Source organism: Ovis canadensis, chromosome 19 (genome assembly GCF_042477335.2).
Source record: "Ovis canadensis isolate MfBH-ARS-UI-01 breed Bighorn chromosome 19, ARS-UI_OviCan_v2, whole genome shotgun sequence".
NCBI lineage: Eukaryota > Metazoa > Chordata > Mammalia > Artiodactyla > Bovidae > Ovis > Ovis canadensis.
The window spans coordinates 25537713-25562359 of record NC_091263.1 but is presented as its reverse complement, the minus strand read 5'-3'; the positions used below and the strand labels follow the sequence as shown (position 1 = coordinate 25562359).

The 24647-nt window shown below is 46.6% G+C and overlaps 1 protein-coding gene across 1 annotated transcript in view; it reads right to left on the bottom strand.

The window, feature by feature from the left end:
- The window catches only part of ITGA9 (integrin subunit alpha 9), a 368409-nt gene that overhangs the window by 325171 nt on the left and 18591 nt on the right, over positions 1 to 24647 (bottom strand). The window contains exons 3-4 of the mRNA XM_069561451.1: positions 22608 to 22714; positions 11630 to 11753 (exon numbers count right to left, since the gene is read on the bottom strand). Of these exons, the coding sequence (XP_069417552.1) occupies positions 11630 to 11753; positions 22608 to 22714 (231 nt within the window). The remainder of the gene's footprint in view (positions 1 to 11629; positions 11754 to 22607; positions 22715 to 24647) is intronic.

Genomic DNA, 24647 nt, shown 5'->3' with positions numbered 1-24647 from the left:
CTAATTTTCTTGAAGAGATCTCTAGTCTTTCCCATTCTGTCCTTTTCCTCTATTTCTTTGCACTGATCGCTAAAGAAGGCTTTCTTATCTCTTCTTGCTATTCTCTGGAACTCTGCATTCAGATGCTTATATCATTCCTTTTCTCCTTTGCTTTTCACCTCTCTTCTTTTCACAGCTATTTGTAAGGCCTCCCCAGACAGCCATTTTGCTTTTTTGCATTTCTTCTCCATGGGGATGGTCTTGATCCCTGTCTCCTGTACAATGTCACGAACCTCATTCCATAGTTCATCAGGCACTCTATCTATCAGATCTAGGCCCTTACATCTATTTCTCACTTCCACTGTATAATCATAAGGGATTTGATTTAGGTCATACCTGAATGGTCTAGCGGTTTTCCCTACTTTCTTCAATTTGAGTCTGAATTTGGTAATAAGGAGTTCATGATCGGAGCCACAGTCAGCTCCTGGTCTTGTTTTTGTTGACTGTATACAGCTTCTCCATCTTTGGCTGCAAAGAATATAATCAATCTGATTTCGGTGTTGACCATCTGGTGATGTCCATGTGTAGAGTCTTCTCTTGTGTTGTTGGAAGAGGGTGTTTGCTATGACCAGTGCATTTTATTGGCAAAACTCTATTAGTCTTTGCCCTGCTTCATTCCGCATTCCAAGGCCAAATTTGCCTGTTACTCCAGGTGTTTCTTGACTTCCTACTTTTGTATTTCAGTCCCCTATAATGAAAAGGACATCTTTTTTGGGTGTTAGTTCTAAAAGGTCTTGTAGGTCTTCATAAAACCGTTCAACTTCAGCTTCTTCAGCATTACTGGTTGGGGCATAGACTTGGATAACTGTGATATTGAATGGTTTGCCTTGGAGATGAACAGAGATCATTCTGTCATTTTTGAGATTGCATCCAAATACTGCATTTCAGACTCTTTTGTTGACCATGATGGCTACTCCATTTCTTCTGAGGGATTCCTGCCCACAGTAGTAGATATAATGGTCATCTGAGTTAAATTCACCCATTCCAGTCCATTTTAGCTTGCTGATTCCTAGCATGTCAATGTTCACTCTTGCCGTCTCTTGTTGGACCACTTCCAATTTGCCTTGATTCATGGACCTGACATTCCAGGTTCCTATGCAATACTGCTCTTACAGCATCGGATCTTGCTGCGATCAGCAGTCACATCCACAACTGGGCATTGTTTTTGTTTTGGCTTCATCCCTTCATTCTTTCTGGAGTTATTTCTCCACTGACCTCCAGTAGCATATTGGGCACCTACTGACCTGGGGAGTTCCTCTTTCAGGATCCTATCATTTTGCCTTTTCATAATGTTCATGGGTTTCTCAAGGTAAGAATACTGAAGTGGTTTGTCATTCCCTTCTCCAGTGGACCACATTCTGTCAGTCTTTTAACATATCAGTTTAAAAGCTATCTTTCCATAGTTTCTTAGCCAAGCCATGAAATAAAATACCAGATTGAAAAAACTGCTTTCCACTCTTCATGTCTAAATTTTTGCTCAATTTCTGAGTGAATACTAACCAAATGATAATAAAACAATTTGATTATACAAATGAACTTATATACAAAACAGAAATGGGGCTTCCCAACGGCTCAGTGGGTAAAGAATCCACCTGCAATGAAGGAGATGCAGGAGACACAGGTTTGATTCCTGGGTGGGGAAGATCCCCTGGAGGACAAAAATGCAACCCACCCCAGTATTCTTGCTTGAAAAATGCCATGGTCAGAGAAGCCTAGCAGGCCATATACACACAGAGAAGCCTAGCAGGACCCATACAGTCCATAGGGTCGCAGAGAGTTGGGCATGACTAAGACATCACCAGATGGTCAATACTGAAATCAGATTGATTATATTCTTTGCAGCCAAAGATGGAGAAGCTCTATACAGTCAGCAAAAACAAGACCAGGAGGTGACTGTGGCTCAGATCATCAACTCCTTATTGCCAAATTCAAACTTAAATTGAAGAAAGTAGGGAAAACCATTAGGACATTCAGGTATGACCTAAATCAAATCCCTTACGATTATACAGTGAAAGTGACACATAGATTCAAGGCATTAGATCTGATAGACAGGGTGCCTGAAAAACTATGGACAGAGGTTCATGATATTCTACAAAGCAGTGATCAAGACCAAGAAAAAGAAATGCAAAAAGGCAAAATGTTTGCCTGAAGAGGCCTTATAAATAGCTGTGAAAAGAAGAGAATCGAAAGGCAAAGGAGAACAGGAAAGATAGATCCATCTAAATGCAGAGTTCCAAAGAATAGAAAGGAGAGATAAGAAAGCCTTCCTCAGTGATTAATGCAAAGAAATAGAGGAAAACAATAGAATGGGAAAGACTAGAGATCTCTTCAAGAAAATTAGAGATACCAAGGGAACATTTCATGCAAAGATGAGCACAACAAAGGACAGAACTGGTATGAACCTAACAGAAGCAGAAGATATTAAGAAGAGGTAGCAAGAATACACAGAAGAACTATACAAAAAAGATCTTCATGACCCAGATAATCATGATGGTGTGATCACTCACCTAGAGCCAGACATCCTGGAATGTGAAGTCAAGTGGGCCTTAGAAAGCATCACTACAAACAAAGCTAGTGGAGGTGATGGAATTCCAGTTGAGCTATTTCAAATCCTGAAAGATGATGCTGTGAAAAGTACTACACTCAATATGTCAGCGAATCTAGAAAACTCAGCAGTGGCCACAGGACTGGAAAAGGTCAGTTTTCATTCCAAACCCAAAGAAAGGCAATGCCAAAGAATGCTCAAACCACTGCACAATTGCACTCATCTCACACGCTAGCAAAGGAATGCTCAAAATTCTCCAAGCCAGGCTTCAATAGTACGTGAACCGTGAACTCCCTGATGTTCAAGCTGGATTTAGAAAAGGCAGAGGAACCAGTGATCAAATTGCCAACATCCTTTGGATCATCAAAAAAGCAACAGAGTTCCAGAAAAACATCTACTTCTACTTTATTGACTATGCTAAAGCCTTTGACTGTGTGGATCACAATAAACTGTGGAAAATTCTTAAAGTGATAGGAATAACAGATCACCGGACCTGCCTCCTGAGAAATCTGTACTCAGGTCAAGAAGCGACAGTTAAAACCGGACATGGAACAACAGACTGGTTCCAAATAGGAAAAGGAGTATGTCAAGGCTGTATTATTGTCACCCTGCTTATTTAACTTACATATAGAGTACATCATGAGAAATGCTGGACTGGATGAAGCACAAGCTGGAATCAAGATTGCCAGGAGAAATATCAATAACCTCAGATATGCAGATGATACCACCCTTATGGCAGAAAGCGAAGAACTAAAGAGTCTCTTGATGAAATTGAAAGAGGAGAGTGAAAAACTTAGCTTAAAACTCAACATTCAGAAAACTAAGATCATGGCATCTGGTCCCATTACTTCATGGCAAATAGATGGGGAAACAATGGAAATAATGACAGACTTTATTTGGGGGAGGCTCCAAAATCACTGCAGATGGTGATTGCAGCCATGAAATTAAAAGATGCTTGCTCCTTGGAAGAAAAGTTATGACCAACCTAGGCAGCATATTCAAAAGCAGAGACGTTACTTTGCCAACAAAGGTCCATCTAATCAAAGCTATGGTTTTTCCAGTAGTCATATATGGATGTGAGAGCTGGACTATAAAGAAAGCTGAGAGCCGAAAAACTGATGTTTTTGAACTGTGGTATTGGAGAAGACTCTTGAGAGTCCCTTGGACTGCAAGGAGATCCAACCGGTCCATCCTAAAGGAGATCAGTCCTAAATATTCATTGGAAAGACTGATGTTGCAGCTGAAACGCCAATACTTTGGCCACCTGATGCGAGGAGCTGACTCATTTGAAAAGACCCTGATGCTGGGAAAGATTGAAGGTGTTAGGAGAAGGGTATGACAGAGGATGAGACAGTTGGATGGCATCACCAACTCAATGGACTTGAGTTTGGGTAAACTCCGGGACAGGGAAGTCCATGGGGTCGCAAAGAGTTGGACACAACTGAGCAACTGAACTGAACTGAAGCAACTAAGCACGCACAAAACAGAAATACAGAAATAGACTTACAGTCATAGAAAACAAACTATAGCTACCAAAGGGGAAGGGGGAAGCATAAATCAGGAGTTTAGTATTAACACATACACACTACTTACTATACATACATATGTATATACATATACTACACATAAAATAGATAAGCAACAAGGACCTACTATATAACAAGGAACTATACTCAATATTTTGCAGTAATCTTTAAGGGAAGAAACTGAAAAGCCTCAGTTTTCTTGTCTATACAATGGACATAAGAATAGTTATTCCCCTATGATGTGATTATCCAATAAAATCATAAATGTTAAGTACCAACCCAGAAAGCGCCTGCTTGAAAAATATTTGGTAACTCTCAATCTGTCAGTGTCTCTAAAAGGAATAAAGCTGAAGATATCCATCACATAGATAAGCAATTTTAGAAGAGGAGATTCGTAACATTTGAATATCTATAAGGAAACTGTTAGATGACAGTTTAAGTGGTCAACAATTCCACATACTGTATGGAAACATGTTTGAAGTGTAGAATATTTTTGTGCCCAAAATAAGAATTCTTCACACCAAAGGAAAAGCTTGATGGGGCTCCTTGAGCCCAAGAGTCACTGCATGAGACCTGGCCTCCTCGTCTGGCTCTAGCTGTCCCCTCTGGTCACCCTCCAGTTTCCCCTCGCAGAGGCCTTCTCTGCATTAACGGCCCATAATATGGAACTGCATGTGCTTTTTTTAATTTGCTGTATTTACTTAAATGAGATAATGCTTATGAAAGCTCTTTGGAAATCATAAAATCCCATGTAAATGTAGAGCTCTTTATTTAATAAAAATTTATGGGTCTTGTTCTTGAATTTTAAAATGGATTAACTTAGCCTTTTATGGTTCTCCTCAAAACAAAAACACAACAAAACAGAACCTCAATTGCTTTTCATTTGTAAATGGACTTTGATTGATTTGTATCCCCTGTGGAGCCACAGGCCACAACATTAGAAGAATCTTCGCATATAAATAGGGGATCTATTTATTTCCTTCTCTAGAAATGATCTCTGTCATGAAAGATGCAAAAGAAATTAGGAATTAAAGGCCTGGCCACCCCCTGATAACAAAGAAAATGGTACAGAAATCTTGGGAATCCATGGGACCATTTTAAGGGACAGTAAAATTGGACAGATTAAGACCCCAACCATTCCAAACTTGAGAACATTTAAATATGGCATAATTTAAATTTTAGATCCTCTACATAAAAGAGGAGCACTTACCAAGAAAATAAATTGTGCAAATAGTTTTTTCAAAGATATTTTTAAAAATATAATATTTTCAAGGAATCTTAAAATCTTTTTAGCAATACCCAGCTTTCTACCCTCCATTATTCATTAAAGCAGGATCATTGGACATCTTCTGTAAAGACTAAAGGACACAAAAATAGTACTTAAAAAGTTAATTAGAAAATTCCCTTTTACTGAATGCTCACTCTGAGCTAAAAACTGTGTTCAGTTCAGTTGCTCAGTCAAGTCCGACCCTTTGCAACCCCACGAACTGCAGCACGCCAGGCCTCCCTGTCCATCACCAACTCCCAGAGTTTACCCAAACTCATGTCCATTGAGTCAGTGATGCCATCTAACCATCTCATCCTCTGTCATCCCCTTCTCCTCCTGCCTTCAATCTTTCCCAACATCAGGGTCTTTTCAAATGAGTCAGCTCTTCACATCAGATTGCCAAAATATTGGAGTTTCAGCTTCAACATCCATCAGCCCTTCCAATGAACACCCAGGACTGATCTCCTTTAGGATGGACTGGTTGGAACTCCTTGCAGTCCAAGGGACTCTCAAGAGCCTTCTCCAACACCACAGTTCAAAAGCATCAATTCTTCAGTGCTCAGCTTTCTTTATAGTCCAACTCTCACATCCATACATGACTACTGGAAAAACCATAGCCTTGTTAGGCACATTATATACTTCAAATATCTCTCTCTTTTTTTGGCCACACTGTGCAGCTTGTGGGATCTTGGTTCCCAGAACAGATAACCACAGAGAAACAGAGTTCTAACCACTGGACTGCCAGGGAAATCCCAAATACCTCTTATGTGTGTGTGTGTGTGTTAGTAATAGGGATCAATCTCTCCATCTTACAGAGGAGGACACTGAGGTTCGGGGTTGGGGGCGGGGGGCAGTCTACCCAAAGTCACCCAATCAGAAAGTAGGAGCTATGGGTTCAATCGTAGGAATGAGTGAGTGGTAAAGTCAGATTCTGAAATTAGATCTAATATACAGTGGTACCCAACTGCATTCATCAGTGTTTGATTTGGAATATGTTTTGTTAATCTGGGTGAGCTGCTCCCAGATTATTTCATATTTGTGAGAATGAAATGATGACTTGTTTGCAGACCTCTCCTGCCAAGCTCTGGCTTCTTGCCTCCGTGGACTCGAGGGCAAAGGATGAAAGAAATCCCTGCACTTGATTTTATCAATGCACTGACTTCACTCTGGGGAGTACTAAAATCCCATGACTCAGTTAACACTAACAAATGTTTTAGTGTGTGCCCTTTAATTTACAAAGAGTTGTCCCCGTCTGTCATCCCACTAAACTTCTCATTTTCTCATACGTGTTGATAAAATCAAACCTCATATGGTAGTAATGATGTTCTCATACCAAATGAACGGTTTGACTTAGGGGTACGCTCCATCCACTTTTTTTGAGTCCTAAATTCATTTTTGTTTCCAATTCTCCCTACATTTCCTGGTTCCAAACAGAATATTCTGATAGCATTTCCCCACCCAATGAGAAACAGGAAGCACCTGAAGAGCCAGGAGAAAAACAAATTTGTGCCAAACCAAAGACCGACTTTTTAAGAATTAAAATGTTTGAGACACTGTAGACAGGTGCCCACATTCTTAGAGGCTCTCCAAATTAAATCAACCTTCTGACCTTCTGGAGAGAACATGGCTAACCCTCACCGAGACCCACAGTCAGGCCATGATTAGAGAACAGTGTGCAGTCTTCCTGAACACTTCCACCTGCATTTTTGCAGGGGCTTCTCACAATAACCCTCAGAAGTGAATGCAATGGAGGCATTACCGCGTCCATTCCCATCGAGCGTCCAGCTAGAGTGTGAGGCCACAGAGGCAGAAGCCTGGGAGATGGGGCCATAGCCAGCCCCACCCTTGGGGTTTCCACGCTTCCTGCCCTGCCCAGCACCCACCATTCCTCTTTTCCATGGGCCCCAACAGGCTGCCAACTCTAGGCAGGTCTCTTTTTAGTTGCAAAATGAAATAATCCTGCCTTAATGCAACCTCGAACGTGGATGCAGCCTGGGCCCTTGGAGAGGTCCCCAGCCATCTACACGGGCATACAATTCTCTCCTCACTCAGCTCTGTCACTTTGGAGACATCATGTTCAACTCTGTTTTCCCCTATAGATGGGGAGCTTCTTGGGTTTTATCCATCAGGTACTTAGTACAGGGCATAAAAGGTATTCAGTACTTAATAAAACTGCGCGGACTCTATCCCTGGTAGAAAAACTAGTCCTCCTACGGTAATTAACAAACGCTTGCTTGGCTGATAGCATATGAGCAAACTGTCGTAGCTGTCGTTCAGTCATTCAGTCATGTCCGACTCTGCAACCCTGCAGCGGGCCAGGCTTTCCTGTCCTGCACTACCTCCCAGAGTTTGCTCAAACTCATGTCCATGAATGAGTAATGCCATCCAACCATCTCATCCTCTGTTTCCCCCTTCTCCTCTGCCCTCTATCTTTCCCAGCATCAGGGTCTTTTCCAATGAGTTGGCTCTTCACATCAGGTGGCCAAAGTACTGGAGTTTCAGCTTCAGTTATCCGTCTTTCCACATATGTTATATTAGCATATATGTGCTTAGCACATACAATCTTCCCTCAGTATTCGTAAGGGATTGGTTCCAGAACCCATGCAGATACCACAATGAGAAGGTGCTCAAGTCCCTTCTATAAAATGACAGTAAGCTGGCCCCTCATGGCCCTGGGTGCAGAGGGTCAACTGTAGTACTTACTGTCTATCTACCTACCCTCCTGTCTGCCTAATCTGCATATGCCAGCCATTGCCCCAAGAACTTGTAAGCTTTAACTTAATCCTCTCCACAGCCTCATGAGGTAGGTTAAGCATAAGAGGCCGCCACACATCTGAAGCCACGGCATTCGTGAGTGGCAGAGCCAGGACAGGGGCTCTGGGCCCAGAGCCTTGTGCTCTTGGCCACCACACTACTTGGCCTCCTCATTGTGCAGCATGTAATTAAAACTGGGCCTGAGCAAGTCACCCCACATCTCTGGGCATCAGTAAAGACAGAGAGGCCAGGCTGGGTGACACCCGAAAGGTTCTGTCAAACTCCAAAATACTTCCCTTGCGCTTCACCACCACACGATCCCCTACCTGGAATAGACAGCCACGGTACTTGAGTCTTTCCACATTAAGAGAAAATTGGTTGCCTTAAGTTTAGACCACAAAACAGGGAGATGGAGATCCCAAAGCTGGAGCACAGGCAAGGGCCCTAAATGTGGCCTGCAACGCCCCACCTGCCAGTCCCTCTTCAAGAGAAATCTGAGCATCTGCCACCCCTCACCTCTTACAGGACCAAGAACTACAGAGACGTTCTGTTCAGTCCCCCACGGTTCTAAGGGGCTGCTTACACCCCAGTGGCCCCCACCTTGTCCCACCCCACACTGCCCTCTCTGGGCACTGAAAGACTCAGGATCCTGATGTGTGTGGGGGAAGGAAGCTTGGGCAGAGGGCATGACCACTTTGCTACTTCCCTTGCTGATTCCAGGGTTGTCATTAAGTCAAGGATCAACCACAGAAAAGAGTGACTCTGGAGGCTGGAGCCCATCACTCCATTGTTGCACAAAGAATGTGGGTTCCTGAGACGAGGCTGTGCCAGTCAACTCTCGTCGTGTAAAAACCAGGAAATCTCCTTACAAACGATGACAAGCATTTATTTCTCACAAGCACATCTACAGGCCTGCTAGGGGTTGGATTACCTGGCTGGCCTCTGGCCGCATGTCTGGGGTTCAGTCTGTTACACATGTCTCCCCTCTGGGAGCTATGTGAGCTATGGAGAACACGTTCAAGGCGATTTCACAACATACCTTCTGGGAAAACCAGAGTCCTGGTTCTATTGCATAACTAGCTGAGTTCAATCCCCACCACCTGCATCAGTCCTACCAAACTTACGAGGTACCCAGGAAATACATGAGGCCTCTTTAGGCCTGGGCTTGGAGCTCACACTCTTTTGCGAATGATGGACACGTGCAGCAGACGTGACACCCTGCCACCTGGCCCCGTCCCGCACTCCTTGGCTCACACAGGCTTTCACACTCCTGCCAAGGTCAGCCCAGAGCCTCCAGCAAAGGAGACAGGCAGGTGCTCTTGAGAACACTGACACCCAGAACATTCACGTTCCTCTCTCCTGGTGACTGGACCCTTGGGGCAGTTCAGTCACCCTCTCTTCTTTTGAGAGGGTTAATGACTGGCTCCCATTTAAAGCTCATTTAAACCAGAAACACCAAAACACAAAGAGAAATCCCCCCACTCCAGCCTATGGGAGACAAAATGATTTGCTGAGGTCAGACAGATGCAAAACTCAAAACCCAGCTCTATGCACCATTTGCTGTTTGAGTGACCTTTGGCAATTAAACACATCCTCACCTGTACCAGGAGAAAGGCAACACTCACGGGAGCCCCCCAGGTCCCCTCAACACTTCTGTGACACGGCCTGACTTCCACCTGCCAGCCAGCACCCTCATCGCTCTGCCAGGGGACTCTCTCTGCCCACATACATGGCAGGGCAGGATGCCCAGTGGATACAGACCCAGCTCCTCCTCCCTCAGGCAGGGAAATTAGGAAGCGTGTGTCCTGCACTGGCCCTGAGATTGCATCCCAGTGGCCCAGGCTGGTAACTCATGAGGAACATCCACACATGTGCTGCTTTCCCCTTTCTCTCTTTCCTGCTCCCCACTGGTGTTCTGGAATAACTTTCAAAAGCAACTAACCCAAATGAAGAAAGATACCAAGTTTGCATGAAATGAGAGAATATATAAAAGCGCCCAGGCCAACCACATTCTACTATTGACTCACCCACCCCAACTGCCAGATAACAGATGCTTTGAAAGAGTGAGCCACGGCAGCTACATGTATACATGGACGTGCAACCCCAGCTCTCTCACCTAAGGGCTCTCCTCCTGCTTTCTGACACCCGTGGGGGTGTACAGAGGAGTCACCAGGGGTGGCAACGTGGCCCTATTTCACAACATACCTTCTGGGAAAACCAGAGTCCTGGTTCTATTGCATAACTAGCTGAGTTCAATCCCCACCACCTGCATCAGTCCTACCAAACTTACGAGGTACCCAGTTAGCAACAAGCTGACACAGTCCTGGCCCCTTATCTATTATCTGACCTATCCCTCCCCCTCTTGACTGATCATATCATCATCCATTTTTCAGGTGAGGTTTCCCTTATGACTGTGGCAGTTCTGAGATAAACAGGGCCAGAGTTCAGCTGCCTGGCATGTTCCTGCCAGAGCTGATCAGGTGCTCATGTGGGATCAAAGAAAGGGTCCCCCTCATGGAGCAGAGGGTCCATGCCTCCTGTAGGGACCCGGCCTTTCCCAGGGCCCCTCTTCAAAGGCCACAAAATTGGAAACGTGGGAAAAGCCAGGGAAGCCCAGGGGAAATGTGGCCACGGGCTAGCGGAGATTTCTGTCCAAACAAATAAATTAGGGAGGGAATTAAAATATAAACAGCCAAGCACTTAGCTCACTTAAAATTAAGCTAAGAAAACCCTGAGAGCACAAGTTATAAAACTGCAGTAAGTGACACTGAATCCTTAAAGCCCAAATTCAACTGAGCTAAGTCATGCTGTTCAGTGGTCCCAAGCCCAGGCATTAGAAGCTTCTAAGCAGGGAGGCTGAGAAAACATTTTCCTTCCCAGACTCTAAGTGCCCCTTGGTGAGGAGCTCTCAAGACCACGCTGAGGGTGCACCCAACTTGCCGGCATCTGCCAGGGTGCGTGGACTGGATGAGAAGGAAAACCAGACTTGAGATGTCACAGAGTGACTGAACCCTGGGCCTTCTCTTCCCTCTGTCTCAGGACATCTGTCCACGGGTGTGGCCAGGAGCTATCTCAGGAGTCTTATGACCATTTGGGAGCTGCACGGGACTGTGGAGACCATTTGAGCCAACCTCTGAATTTTCAGGGGAAGGAAACAGGCCCAGAGAGGGAAAGCAAGTTTCCCAAGGCTGCACCGCATCTGGCAGTGTCAGGAAACCGAGAGGCTGGTGAATTTCAGTCTGAGACTTCATAAAGCTTGGGGAGTACCATGGGCTCTGTGGCACAGATGGGCAAGGCTGGGCAAGGCCTGGAAATGCTGTCCCTTCCCACCGTTCTCATTACCTGATCCTCAGACACCAAAGGGCCACCCAGGGACACAATGCAGCCCTCCTGTTGGAGTGTGGAAAGCAGCGGGGAGTGTTTGGTTGGTGGAAATCGGTGGGGGTTGTCTGAGGTGTGACATGGGTTGGGAGCAAGGGAGGATCAACTGGCACTCACCTTCATAGCAAGGGATCAGCGTCCTGCCTTTGGCCTGGAGGTTGGATGGGATGATGTAACAGAAGCCGTGGGGCAGGATGTGGTCTGTTTCATAGTAGATGTTCTTCCAGCGGTGGGCACAGGCCTATGGGACAGAGAGAGGTTCAGAGCAGGACAGTCAGGCCAGGAGGTCACAAAGCAGAGCCCAGCAGTACCAGGCAGATCTGTGGGAGGAGAGCGGCACACAGAGGCTAGGAAGCCACGTTCTCTCCCACCCAGCCCCTGCGCCGTGCTGGGCATCAGCAGACTGTGGGAGCTCGGTCGGGGGTGCCCCTGGGAGGCGGCAGACAATCAATAAACATATAAACAAACGAGGAGCATAACAAGTGCTCGGGAGAAAGGACACGGGGTGATGGGCTAAGGATCTAGGAGCAGGGAGGACGGTTTTCACCTGGAGGCCAGGGGCGGCCCAAAGGATGAGAAAGAGCCTAACACCCTGGGCACACAGGGAATATCAGGGGCAGTGGAGAAGAAGGCTTGGAGGGTCAAGAGAAAGAAAGGCGGCCTGTGGGGCGGCTCTGGGGGAAGCTAAGGTCAGAGAGAGGACAGGGGCAGGCGCCGGGGCTCCTGCAGACCTCAGGATGACTGTGACTTTAGCGGATGTGCCAGTGGAGGGTCTCACACAGGTGAGTGGTGTGGTCTAACTCACAGTTTGGAAAGATAACTGGGCTGCCGAGTGGAGACTGCAGGTAGGCGAGGGTGGAGGTGAATATCCAGGTGAGAGATGCTGCTGCCTGGACCAGGATGGGGGCAGTGGAGAGGGGAGAAGCGGAGGCGGAGCTAATGGGGCTGAGGCCCAAAGGACATGCTGAGAAAAAGCTAGAGACAAGGGGTGCTGCTCTGCCCACAACAGACACTGCCCTTCACGGCACCACCTGCCTGCCCACTGGAGCAGTCGCTGGCCTCCATCAAACTCGAGGCCCTTCGGAGTCACCTGGAAGTCTCACTAAATCACACAGCACTAGGCCCCACCCCGAGAGCTAGCTTGGCCAATCTGCAGGGCCCTGAGAATCTGCATTTTAAACAAGCTCCCGAGTGAGCTGAGGCCACTGATCTCTGGAGCACCTTCAGAAGTTCCTTGTCAGGTTCAGGGCAAAGAATTTGGCTGAACCATAAGAAACTGCTGATGTGTGACTGTTTTATATCATTAATCAGAAGTAAATGTTGACGGTCTTTTGAAGTAAATTTACATACAGAAAAATGCAAAAATCTCAAGTGAGATCTCAAGTGTATGTGTTTGTCAAAGTCATCTAATGAGTTCTGACAAACACCTACATTCCTGTAATCAAACCCTTAGCAAGACAGAGAGCATTTCCATCTCACCAGGATGGTCCCTTGGGCCAAGTGGCCTGAGCCCCGCCCAAATAGGTGACATCTGAGCAGAGACCTGAAGAAAGTGAGGGAGCAGCTGGAAGCGGTCCTGAGATGGTTAAGAGCTTGGCACGGGTGAGGAGCTGAGACCGACCCTCTGGTCATCTCTGGAGGGCAGTCTCCCAGCACGGGTCGCACGTGCCAGGAGACGCCAGGAGGGAAGACAGTTCTGGGAGCCAGAAGCGAGAATACAGAGGCACATCCATTCCCACCAGCCCTGGACACACCCAGCCTCACATTCAGATGCACCCGCAAGGCTGGTGAGGAGCCAGACTGCTTCCTGCAGAGTTGTTTACTCTGCCCAGCCCTCCCCATTGCTTGTGGACATTCACACTCAGTACGGTTATCAGGTTGCTACACTCTAGCCAACAGATGCATTTTCTTAAAATACTGCATCTTAAAGTAATCAGTTTTTAACTTACTTGTTCGTATCAAACACACTGTTTCTATAGGCTGTAACATTCAGCATTTGATTTTCCCAGGTGGCAGAGTGGTAGAGAATCCACCTGCCAATGTAGGAGATACAGGAGACCTGGGTTTGATCCTTGGGTGGGGAAGTAAATGGCAACCCACTCCCGTGGAGTAGGAAATGGCGAGCCACTCCAGTATTCTTGCCTAGAAAATCCCATGGACAGAGTTGCCTGGCAGGCTACAGTCCACGGGATAGCAAAGAGTCAGCCACGACTGGGCACACAGGCAAGCAACGTTCAGAATTTACATGGCCCACATCTGACCTCTTCTGCAACCCTGGAAGGTGGGAAGATGTCTTAGAATTCCCATTTTCTATATGGGAACCCTGGGTTTTAGACAGTGTTTTGCTTAAGTTCCAGAGCTGGTAAGGGCTGCAAACAACATGGAAATCCAGATTTCAGAATCCTCCTTATCTCACTCGAAAACATCTCCAACTTATAACTCCCAATTCCCACCTAAGGAGCCATCAAAACCCACCCTTTGCGGCAGGTCAGGTAGCTATTGTCCTTACAGCCTCCCCAAAAGTCTTAGGACCCCAGAAACGACCTCTCTGAGATTGAACGGGATGATAAGGCCACTGGATGAAGGGAGTGGGGCTCTCCAGGGCCTGGGTATCCCTGAAGTCACTTGATGAAAAAATTCACTGCCTGCCAACCTCTCTGATCTTTATCCCTCCAAGCAAACCACCCAAGGGCCACCGACAAGGCCACTCCCTATCCATGAGAAAGCAAGGGAACTCAGAGCAGCAGGAAATCTCAGCTTGCCCACACTCTGCCTCTTGCCCTACGACAGTGAATGTGAAAAACAATCTCATTACTCCTTATACTGCAAACCACCTCCATCCCCCCAGTTCGGTGCTGTTCTGTGCTTCTAGCACATTTCGACAGACTAAAATCATGTCAATTAAGAAGCTAAACAAAGCTATCATTCAGTGGATAATCACCCCATTCCACTAAGTTTTTATTTTTATTTCCAACTACATTCTGATAGCTTCCAAACTTGAATCACTTACCATCCAATTAGCTGGTAAATCAATTATCTTTTAGTTTATGGATTTGGCAAAGCCCTAGGGCTTCCCATGTTTTTACTGTATTTATGGGTTAGAGGGACTGTAAAGGGAGGCGGCTGTTTGTCATGGTGCAACACTGACTCTTATGAGGATGGACCTTCTGTATTTAATGTCCAGCTTGTTGCCTTTTTTTAAGTGTCATAAACTATTTAAGGAGTGATCTTGGGGAATTCCTAGAAGAGCCAAAGATTGCATTCACAGCAAACTAAACTAAAATTAAGGCATTCTGTGAGGTCAGAGATCAAAGTGTCAAAGGCAGTTTGCATGTAAGAAAACAAGGAAAAGTATCTCTGAACATAAATTACAGAAAGAAAAGACTGTTTAGCCCTGATTATCCTTCTACATACACACATGTCAATCTGACTCCAACATTAAGAAAAATTCCTAGGGACTGTCTCCAAAGCATTAAAATTTCTATCAATCTTTCCAAATGAGTTCTGCTGTGAGAGAGGAAGGGTTGGGGGAGCAGGGAGGAGACAGGGACCTCCAACAGGAAAAAGAGAGCACCCTCTGGAAACAGCAAGACTCACTCCAACTCAGATTCCAGAAAATTACAACAAAAGGGGGAAAGGTCTAGGACCACCCCACATCTTAGCATCTGACATATTTCAAGTTACAAGGGTTGTTTTTGCTACCAAAAGAGTAAGAAGGAAATAAAGAAGCCATTTATTTTGAAGGCCTTTTTGTGGTATGACAGTGTCCTTCCTGGATTAGGGGGGCAGGTACTGGGGCCCCCCCAGATGGCTCTCCCCCTACCCTACCCACCCTCACCATGCACAGATGATCAGAGCTTTTCCCAGGCCTCAGGTCTACCCAGCACAGTCAGGAGCAGACAGGCCGTCAGCCACTGAGAACACGCGGTACAGGAGATCAGGGCCCTGATACCATAGATCCCGCCCCCCAAAGCAGCTCCCCTTCAAACGGGGGAGGGGGTGGCCTGGGAGGCCCAGGGAAGGTGACTTCTGGGGTTCTGGGAAAGTCATTCTAAGAATGTTCACCTCCTAAAAATTCATCAATATATATACAGCTGGGGAAGGGGCGGCAGGAGCCACGTCGGGCCGTGAAGGTGGCAAGAAGAAGCCCTTGAAGCAGCTTAAGAAGCGAGCCGAGGAGATGGAAGAGGAAGACATTCAAGGAGAAGCAGAAGAAACTCGCCGAGCTAAAAGCAAAGGCTGTGGGGAAAGGCCTCCTGGCCACAGATGGAATTAAGAGATCTGGCAAAAGGCAAGTTGGGGCATTTTTCTGCATGGATGTTACAGCTCAACAAAAAGTTTACTTAAAAAAAAAAATCAGGAAACAAAGCAACAGAAGTCAACGCAAAGTATAACCTGGGGCTTTGAAAAAATGGCCAAGATGAGAAGTGGTGAATAGAAAGACAGCAACAGCGCTGACTCTTGGAAAGGAAAGAGCCAAGAGACAGAGCTGGAGAACACCGCTTCCTCCCAGAAGTCAGCTAGTTGCTGTCTTTGGTTGTTGCCTGAGCCTTGCAGACTCTGCTGAAAAACAGAAATGTCAGACTTGAACACTGTGAGCTGCGCTCCCAGGTCGAAGAGACAGCTCAGTGCCCATGCTGGGTTTGTTGGGTAGTTATTACCAGAAGTGACTTTTCCCCCTATTTCTTAACCTGTCAGCTGCACACTGGGAGTGTGGGGTGAAAGCACAAGGGGAAGGGGCCCCTAATCCCGATGCTGTGTTCATGTGTGTTATCACTTCTTCCCAGGGGTGATGGAAGGAACCACAAGGTGGTGGATGCGAGACCGGCAGGCACTGAGCTAAGGGCAGCCTGCCAGACAAGCCCAACATCCTGGATCTTGCCAGAGCTGGCTGGTGGGTCTGTGGACCAGAAAATGCCATTCATTATCAAGATTTAACTCTCCATTGCAGCTTTCAAACTCTCTACCTGTTCTTTACTTTGAAATCAGCATCAGATGCTACTTTCAAAAAGAGCTATTCCACCTCTCCCACGTCAAACCCAACCTTGGATTCCAGTATTATGCTTCTGGGGATATAGGTGTGAGGCTGACACCCCCAGACAACTACAGAGTTCTCAAAATGTGATTGAATAAAACATATCTTCCTGTACTTAATTTTAAAATAAACACTTGCCTCCCAGCACGTTTTGACAGGCAGAAATAAGACATGAAAGAAAAAGCAAATGGATATGAAACCTTCAAAACAAAAATATGGACTGGGTCAGCCCTGCTTGTCTCCTAATGTCACCTGTTATTTCCAAGGGGCATTTTACAGCCTTTGTCTCATGCATCCATCAACTGCTTAGAGTCAGCCACCAAAAAGAGATGGCCATTGATTTGGTTTCTAATTGCTTTAGTACTGACCCTCAGTCCCTACATTAGGCCTTCCCTGGTGGCTCAGATGGTAAAGAATCTGCCTGCAATGCAGGAGACCTGGGTTTAATCTCTGGGTCTGGAATATCCTCTGGAGAAGGGAGTGGCTACTCACTCCAGTATTCCCACCTGGAGAATTCCAAGTCAGAAGAGCCTGGCAGGCTACAGTCCATGTGGTGGCAAAGAGTCAGACATGATTGAGCGACTAACACTTTCACTTTCTTTACATTATTCAAACACACTTTCAGAAGCCACTCCTTAGAGAGACCTTCTCCTAGAGCTGAGAGTGAAAAGGGTCGAAAACTTGGTCTCTATCCCCAAGTGGTTCCCCTTAAAAAGGACATATACGCACAAAACAAGTCATGCACATAAGATAACAACATAACACTGAACTTCTGATGACACAAAGATGCTCGGCTTATTCTTGACAACACCATCACGGAAACAGGCTTCATGGAGGGGGCAGAGTCTAAACCAGGGAGGACAGACTGGACCTGGGATAGGCCTTTCCTGATAAGATGGCATACGTGCAAAAAGCCATGAGAAGAACTCAACAAAAAAACAACCCAATTTAAACAATAAGCAAAGGACCTGAACAGACATTTCTTCAGAGAAGACAGACAAAAGGCCAACAAGCCCATGAGAAGATGCTCAACGTCACTAATCATTCAGTTCAGTTCAGTTGCTCAGTCGTGTCTGACTCTTTGCAACCCCATGAATCACAGCACGCCAGGCCTCCCTGTCCATCACCATCTCCCGAGCTCACTCAGACTCACGTCTATCGAGTCTGTGATGCCATCTAGCCATCTCATCCTCAGTCGTCCCCTGCTCCTCCTGCCCCCAGTCCCTACCAGCATCAGAGTCTTTTCCAATGAGTCAACTCTTCGCATGAGGTGGCCAAAGTACTGGAGTTTCAGCTTCAGCATCGTTCCATCCAAAGAAATCCCAGGGCTGATCTCCTTCAGAATGGACTGGTTGGATCTCCTTGCAGTCCAAGGGACTCTCAAGAGTCTTCTCCAACACCGCAGTTCAAAAGCATCGATTCTTCGGCGCTCAGCCTTCTTCACAGTCCAACTCTCACATCTATTCATGACCACTGGAAAAACCATAGCCTTGACTAGACGGACCTTAGTCAGCAAACTAATGTCTCTGCTTTTGAATATACTATATAGGTTGGTCATAACTTTTCTTCTAAGGAGTAAGCATCTTTTAATTTCATGGCTGCAGTCACCATCTGCAGTGATTTTGGAGCCCCAAAAAATAAAGTCTGACACTGTTTCCACTGTTTCCCCATCTATTTCCCATGAAGTGATGGGACCAGATGCCATGATCTTCGCTTTCTGAATGTTGAGCTTTAAGTCAACTTTTTCGCTCTCCTCTTTCTCTTTCATCAAGAGGCTTTTTAGTTCCTCTCTGCATATCTGAGGTTATTGATATTTCTCCCGGCAATCTTGATTCTAGCTTGTGTTTCTTCCAGTCCAGCGTTTCTCATGATGTACTCTGCACAGAAGTTAAATAAGCAGGGTGACAATATACAGCCTTGACGTACTCCTTTTCCTATTTGGAACCAGTCTATTGTTCCATTCCAGTTCTAACTGTTGCTTCCTGACCTGCATACAGGTTTCTCAAGAGGCAGGTCAGGTGGTCTGGTATTCCCATCTCTCTCAGAATTTTCCACAGTTTATTGTGATCCACACAGTCAAAGGCTTTGGCATAGTCAATAAAGCAGAAATAGATGTTTTTCTGGAACTCTCTTGCTTTTTCCATGATCCAGCAGATGTTGGCCATTTGATCTCTGGTTCCTCTGCCTTTTCTAAAACCAGCTTGAACATCAGAGAGTTCACGGTTCACATATTGCTGAAGCCTGGCTTGCAGAATTTTGAGCATTACTTTACTAGCATGTGAGATGAGTGCAATTGTGCGGTAGTTTGAGCATTCTTTGGCATTGCCTTTCTTTGGAATTGGCATGAAAACTGACCTTTTCCAGTCCTGTGGCCACTGCTGAGTTTTCCAAATTTGCTAATCATTAGGGCAATACAAATCACAGTGAGATACCACCTCATACCCATTAGGGCAGTTCTCACACACAAAAAATAAAGTGTTGGCAAAGACATGGAGAAATTGGAACCCTCCCCTTGTGCACTGCTGATAAGCATGTAAAATGGTACAACCAGTGTGGAAAACGGTAGAGGGGGTCCTCAAAAAATCCAAAATAAAATCACAATAAGATCTAGCAACCCCACTTCTAGGTTTATATTCAAAACAACTGAAAACAGGATCTCCACGAGAGAGTTGCACACCAATATTCACAGCAGCATTATTCACAATAACCAAGACACGGAAGTAGGACTTCCCTAGCAATCCAATGAACGGCACAGAACTCCATACTTCCACTGCAGGGGGCACAGGTTCGATCCCTGGTCATGAAAATAAGATCCTACATGCCACACAGCAGGGCAAAAAAAATTTTAAAAAAGATGTGGAAGCAACCCAAATATCAATAGATGAATGGATAGAGCAAATGTGGTATATACATACAGTGAATATTATTCAGCCTTAAAAAATGAGGAAATCTTGTCCTATGCTTCAATGTGGATGAAACTTAGGGACACTATGCCAAGTGAAATAAGCTGGTCACAAAAAAGACAAACATCTCACACAAATGGGATCATGCAGTATGTACAGTAGCTGAACTCTTAAGGAAAGAAAGTTGCCTGGGACTGGGGGGGAAGAGTGAGGCTGAATTATTCTTCAATAAGTTTAGAGTTTATTTTCCAAGATGTTAAAGTTCTAGAAGTCTGCTGTATAGCAATGTACATATAGGTTACTATACTATACACATAACAGTGGATACCATGGTAAATTTCGTGTTGGTTTTTAAGATCTGTTTTGATGTGGATCATTCTTAAAGTCTCTATTGAATTTGTTACAACACGGCTTTTGCTTTCTGTTTTGGCTTTTTTGACCCTGAGGCATGTGGGATCTTAGCTCTCCAACCAGAGACTGAACCTGTATCCCCTATATTGGAAGGAAAAGTCTTAACCACTCGACTGGCAGGGAAGTCCCAACTTCATAGGGTTTTTTTCTTTTAAAGATTTACTTGGGTTTTTGGCTGTGCTGGGCCTTCTCTAGCTGCCGTGAGCAGGAGCTATTCTTCGTTAAGGTGCGTGGGCTCCTCATTGCAGTGGCTTCTCCACTTGCAACGCATGGGCTCCAGGCACACAGGCACCAGTAACTGCAGCACGTGGCTCAGTGGTTCTGCCGCACGGGCTTAGCTGCGCTGCTGCCTGTGGGATCTTCCCAGACCAAGGATTGAACCTGTGTCCCTTGCATTGCAAGGCAGATTCTTAACCACTGGACCACCAGGGAAGCCCTCGGGTTGTTTTTGATCACAATACAAAAAAGCCACAAAGAAAGCAGATGCTGCTGGATGCCTCTCCTTCCCCACCCCCCACAGAGTAGCTTCCAAAATAGACGCTACAGAAATTGCATAAACCATGAAAAAATTAACTCTGCATACAAAGAATTAGAAGCATCACAGGAGCATCATACTCCAACTAGTCCTTTCCAGCTTCCTTGGCTCAAAGGTCCCCCGATCCTCACCGCTCTTCACATCCACAGAGACAGCCCCTCCCAGTACTCTTTTGCAATAATGCAGAACCCTCCAGGAACAAGCTCTCGGCCACAGGGAGGTCATCCTTCCAGGGGGAGGGGAAGCGTTTTCACGGGAGCAGCCTCTGGATCTAGGTTCGGAGCTCTCGGGACCGTATACTGTGCTGCCACTAGACCCCCATCTCCTTTGTTCTGAATACTGACCTCAGGCCACTCTGATTTACGGTCAGATCAGCTTCTTGTCTTCCTTCCGAGAGGATGACAGACAAGCCTCCTGGGCCTGGTCATGCAGTCAGGGTCAGGCCACCATGTCTGGGGGAAGGCAGATGTTGGAGAAGGTCCAGGGCAGTGGGTGACAGTGATTAAAGGGCTGGAAACCAAGGCAAAGGCTGGGCTGGGGGGCTCAGCATGACCCACGGTGTCTAGTAGGGAGGCCCTGTGATGCTGGCGACAGCATCCAGCTGCTTCCTCTCTCCCCAGAGGGGCCCAACAGGGAAACGCCTGATTTGTGCTGAGAGGCAGGCAAAATTCAGACCAACAGCCCTTACCACTGAGAAGCTGAACGCAAAACGGGCTCCTTAGAGAGGGGTCAGAAACACTCTGCCCAGATCCTTAAGGAAAATCTGGTCTTCCCTGTGGATTAAATATACGTGAAACCCCCAGCTTTGCAGCCTGTGGTCCAAAGGAAGCCCTCCAGAAATGGCAGCTAATATTATTTCCCCTTCTTGATCTCATGCCTTTATGACAAAAACATTTATATAGCTTCCAATAAAAGGCCTATGAAGTCAGAAACATAAATACATGTATACATGAACACATGTACCAGGCTTTTCAATGAAACTGGGCACGTTAAGAACTTGAATGTTATACCTTAAGAGAAAAGTGTAAAGGACAAAAGTGGACGTAACAAGACCTCTGGGTCAGTTACAGATTCTGTTGAGGCCACGTTTCCTCTGTGCCAGCCAACGCAGCAGCCAGTGGACATCTGTGACTACTGAGCACCTGCAATGTGGCAGAGTGACTAATTTTTTTTTTTTCATGTGGACCACTTTTAAAACTCTTTATTGAATTTGATACAACATTACTTCTGTTTTACATTTTGTTTTTCTGGCCAGTAAGGAACATAAGAAGATGACTGGGACGACAAATGTTCTATATCTTGATGGGTGGGTGGTCACACAAGTGTGTATAAATGTCAAAACCCAAACTGTAATCTTAAGATCTGTGCATTTTATGGAAGGGCTTCCCTGGTGGCACAGTAGTAAAGAATCTGCCTGCCAACGCAGGAGACTCAGGTTGGATACCTGCTGCTGCTAAGTCACGTCAGTCGTGTCCAACTCTGCGCAACCCCATGGATGGCAGCCCACCAGCGCCACCCCCCCGTCCCTGGGATTCTCCAGGCAAGAACACTGGAGTGGGTTGCCATTTCCTTCTCCAACGCATGAAAGTGAAAAGTGAAAATGAAGTCGCTCAGTCGTGTCCGACTCAGCGACCCCATAGACTGAAGCCTACCAGGCTCCTCCATCCCTGGGATTTTCCAGGCAAGAGTACTGGAGTGGGGTGCCATCGCCTTCTCCGAGGTTGGATACCTAGGTTGGGAAGATTCCCTAGAGAAGGAAACAGCAACCCACTCCAGTATTCTTGCCTGGGAAACCTCATGGACAGAGGAGGCTGCGGAGGGGTGGGGCTATAGTTCATGGGGTCGCAAAAGTGTCAGACACGACTCAGCAACTAAACAACAACAATTTTATGTAAATTATACCTCAGTTTAAAAAGATACCCACAGGATAATGCTTACGTAATGATAGAAATTCATTAATACAAAGCACTTTCCATGTACCTTTCATTTGCCCTTTTTCAATAGCCATATCTCAGTACCCTGGAATAGACATTATTAACATTTGACAGACAAAGAAAATAAAAAGACGAATCATTTGTCCAAGCAGTCTTCCAGAAGAGGCAATCTCAAAGCCATGCCCTTATCGCCATGCCATCCAGCTTTGCAAAGGGGTCAAAGTCATTCATTTCCAGGCTGCCACCCCCTCCCCACGGCTCCCCCAGGAGGCCTTACCAGCACACGGCCATCAGCCTTGGGCTGCCGCGCCAGGCTGACCCCCATCCATTCATCATCTCGGTCTTCCCGGCAGGTCTTTCCACAGGGCATGCCCCGATTCTTCCCTGGAGGAAAGACAGAAAAGTCAGACCTGGATTGAGGAACGCTGTCGTCTACTTTCCAAAGAGCAGTCTACAAGCCACGTGTTTGTTACTGTCAGTGAAAGCAAATCCTGGTGCCCAGTGAGGCCAGACGATACAAGTCAGGGGTGGAGAAGAGAAAGGTTTAGTGCAGGGCCCTGCAAGGAGACAGGTGGCTCGTACCTTAAAACCCCAAACTCCCAGAAAGCTCTCAGCAAAGGCCTTTCCTAGGAAAGGTGAGGGAGGGGCTGTGACAAACTTCTTGGCGTCGGATCCTTTGTTCCTGAGGTCAGGCCGCAACGTTCCCATAAACCTCCACCCAAAGCAACGTTATTCTCTGTTCTGACAAGAAAGGACTCAAGTCCCAAGACTCAACTCTCATCCCCCGAGGTCCAGGCCTGGCTATGAGGAGGGGTCCCCGAGCAGGCCCATCCCCCTGCCCAAGCGCTGGTCCAGTCCCCAGCCCGGGTCCTCCTGCCAGGGTCCAGCCCAGCTGAGGAGGCGGCTCTCAGCCCCAAGCACCCTCAGGGTCAGGGGCCATCATTGCTGAGGGAGCCAAGCACCCAGCACCCAGCGGCCCTCAGGCCACCCAAATGGGGGCCGGGTCCCTCAGACTTCAACCCAGGGAGACAGCTGCTGCCATTGCGCTGCAGAGGCTGGGGGAGGCGCCCCGCCTCCTCCAGGCCTGAGCCAGGGCCGGTGGGCCGCCGAGACGACGGCGCAGGAGGACACAGCCCTTGGCGTGTCCCCGGGGCCCCGCCTCACCTGCTGCCTGAGGCTGAGGGCCTGGAGGGCCGGCGAGAAGGGCGACTTCCGCCTCTCACCACACTCTCCACTGAGGAGAACACCGCCCCTCCGACCATTGGCAGAGCGTGACCTCTAACCTTCGCGCTAAGGGTCTCGGGAAACAGTCGCACGTCCGCGCCTACCACATCAGCAGCCCATAAATGAGGAACTTGCAACAGGATGTAAATTGACTCTGCCACCATGTATGTTGTTTAATTCGTCCGGCTTTTTTTCATAGCAGGACTCTTCACCAAGGAAGCAAGGTGCTGATGTATATTACAAAGTAAGCTTCTTAATTTGTTATGGACCAGTAATAGCCCACAAATCAGTCATGGAGAATGCCATGGGCACCTCTCCTATTCTGCTAAAGAGAAGCATGACAATTCCTCATTTAATAAAAATAATAGAAGATCTTGAGGAGAAAGGACTTTGGCAAAATCGAGGACTCGAAGTGATGACTACCGTAAAATAACTGCTACTTTGAGAACCAACTCTGTACCAAGCACAGTTCTGTGTATTCACGTCTATTATCCCATCGGTCCTCTCACAGTAATCCCCGTGAGGTAGCTACCATCCTTCTGATTTTACAGGTGAGGAAACTGAGGCCAAAGAGGCTCTGAGACATCCAGTAAGTCCCAACAAGTAACAGGCAGAGCTGGGCTCTGAACCCAGGCAGATCTGAAGTCCAAAGATGCTGAACTTTCCACCAGACCAAGGGGGCTTTTAAAAACACCTATCAATCATATCTTTGCCTACTTAAATCACTTTTAATGGCCTCTCATCTTGTACGTATAACAGAATCCTAACACCTTACCCCAGTTCACCATGCCATCCTCCCCTGCGTCCATGGTCCCCTGCTCACCACTCCAGGGATGCTGGGCTTGCTCTGGATTTTAAAATGCCACAAACTTTCCTCCCATTGGAGATTCTGCCTCTAGCACCTGCCCAGCTAAACGCTGGGGAGGTGTCAAAGTCCAATCTAGATCAGATCAAATACTCACCTCCCCTCTTCTCTGATCTTTACTTGTTTTAATGTCTCTTTTACCTACTAACTGATAAGGCCCAGGATAGTAGGATCTTTGTTTGGTATATCCCAGTGTGTAGGAAGTAACAGGTACTCAGCACATGATGA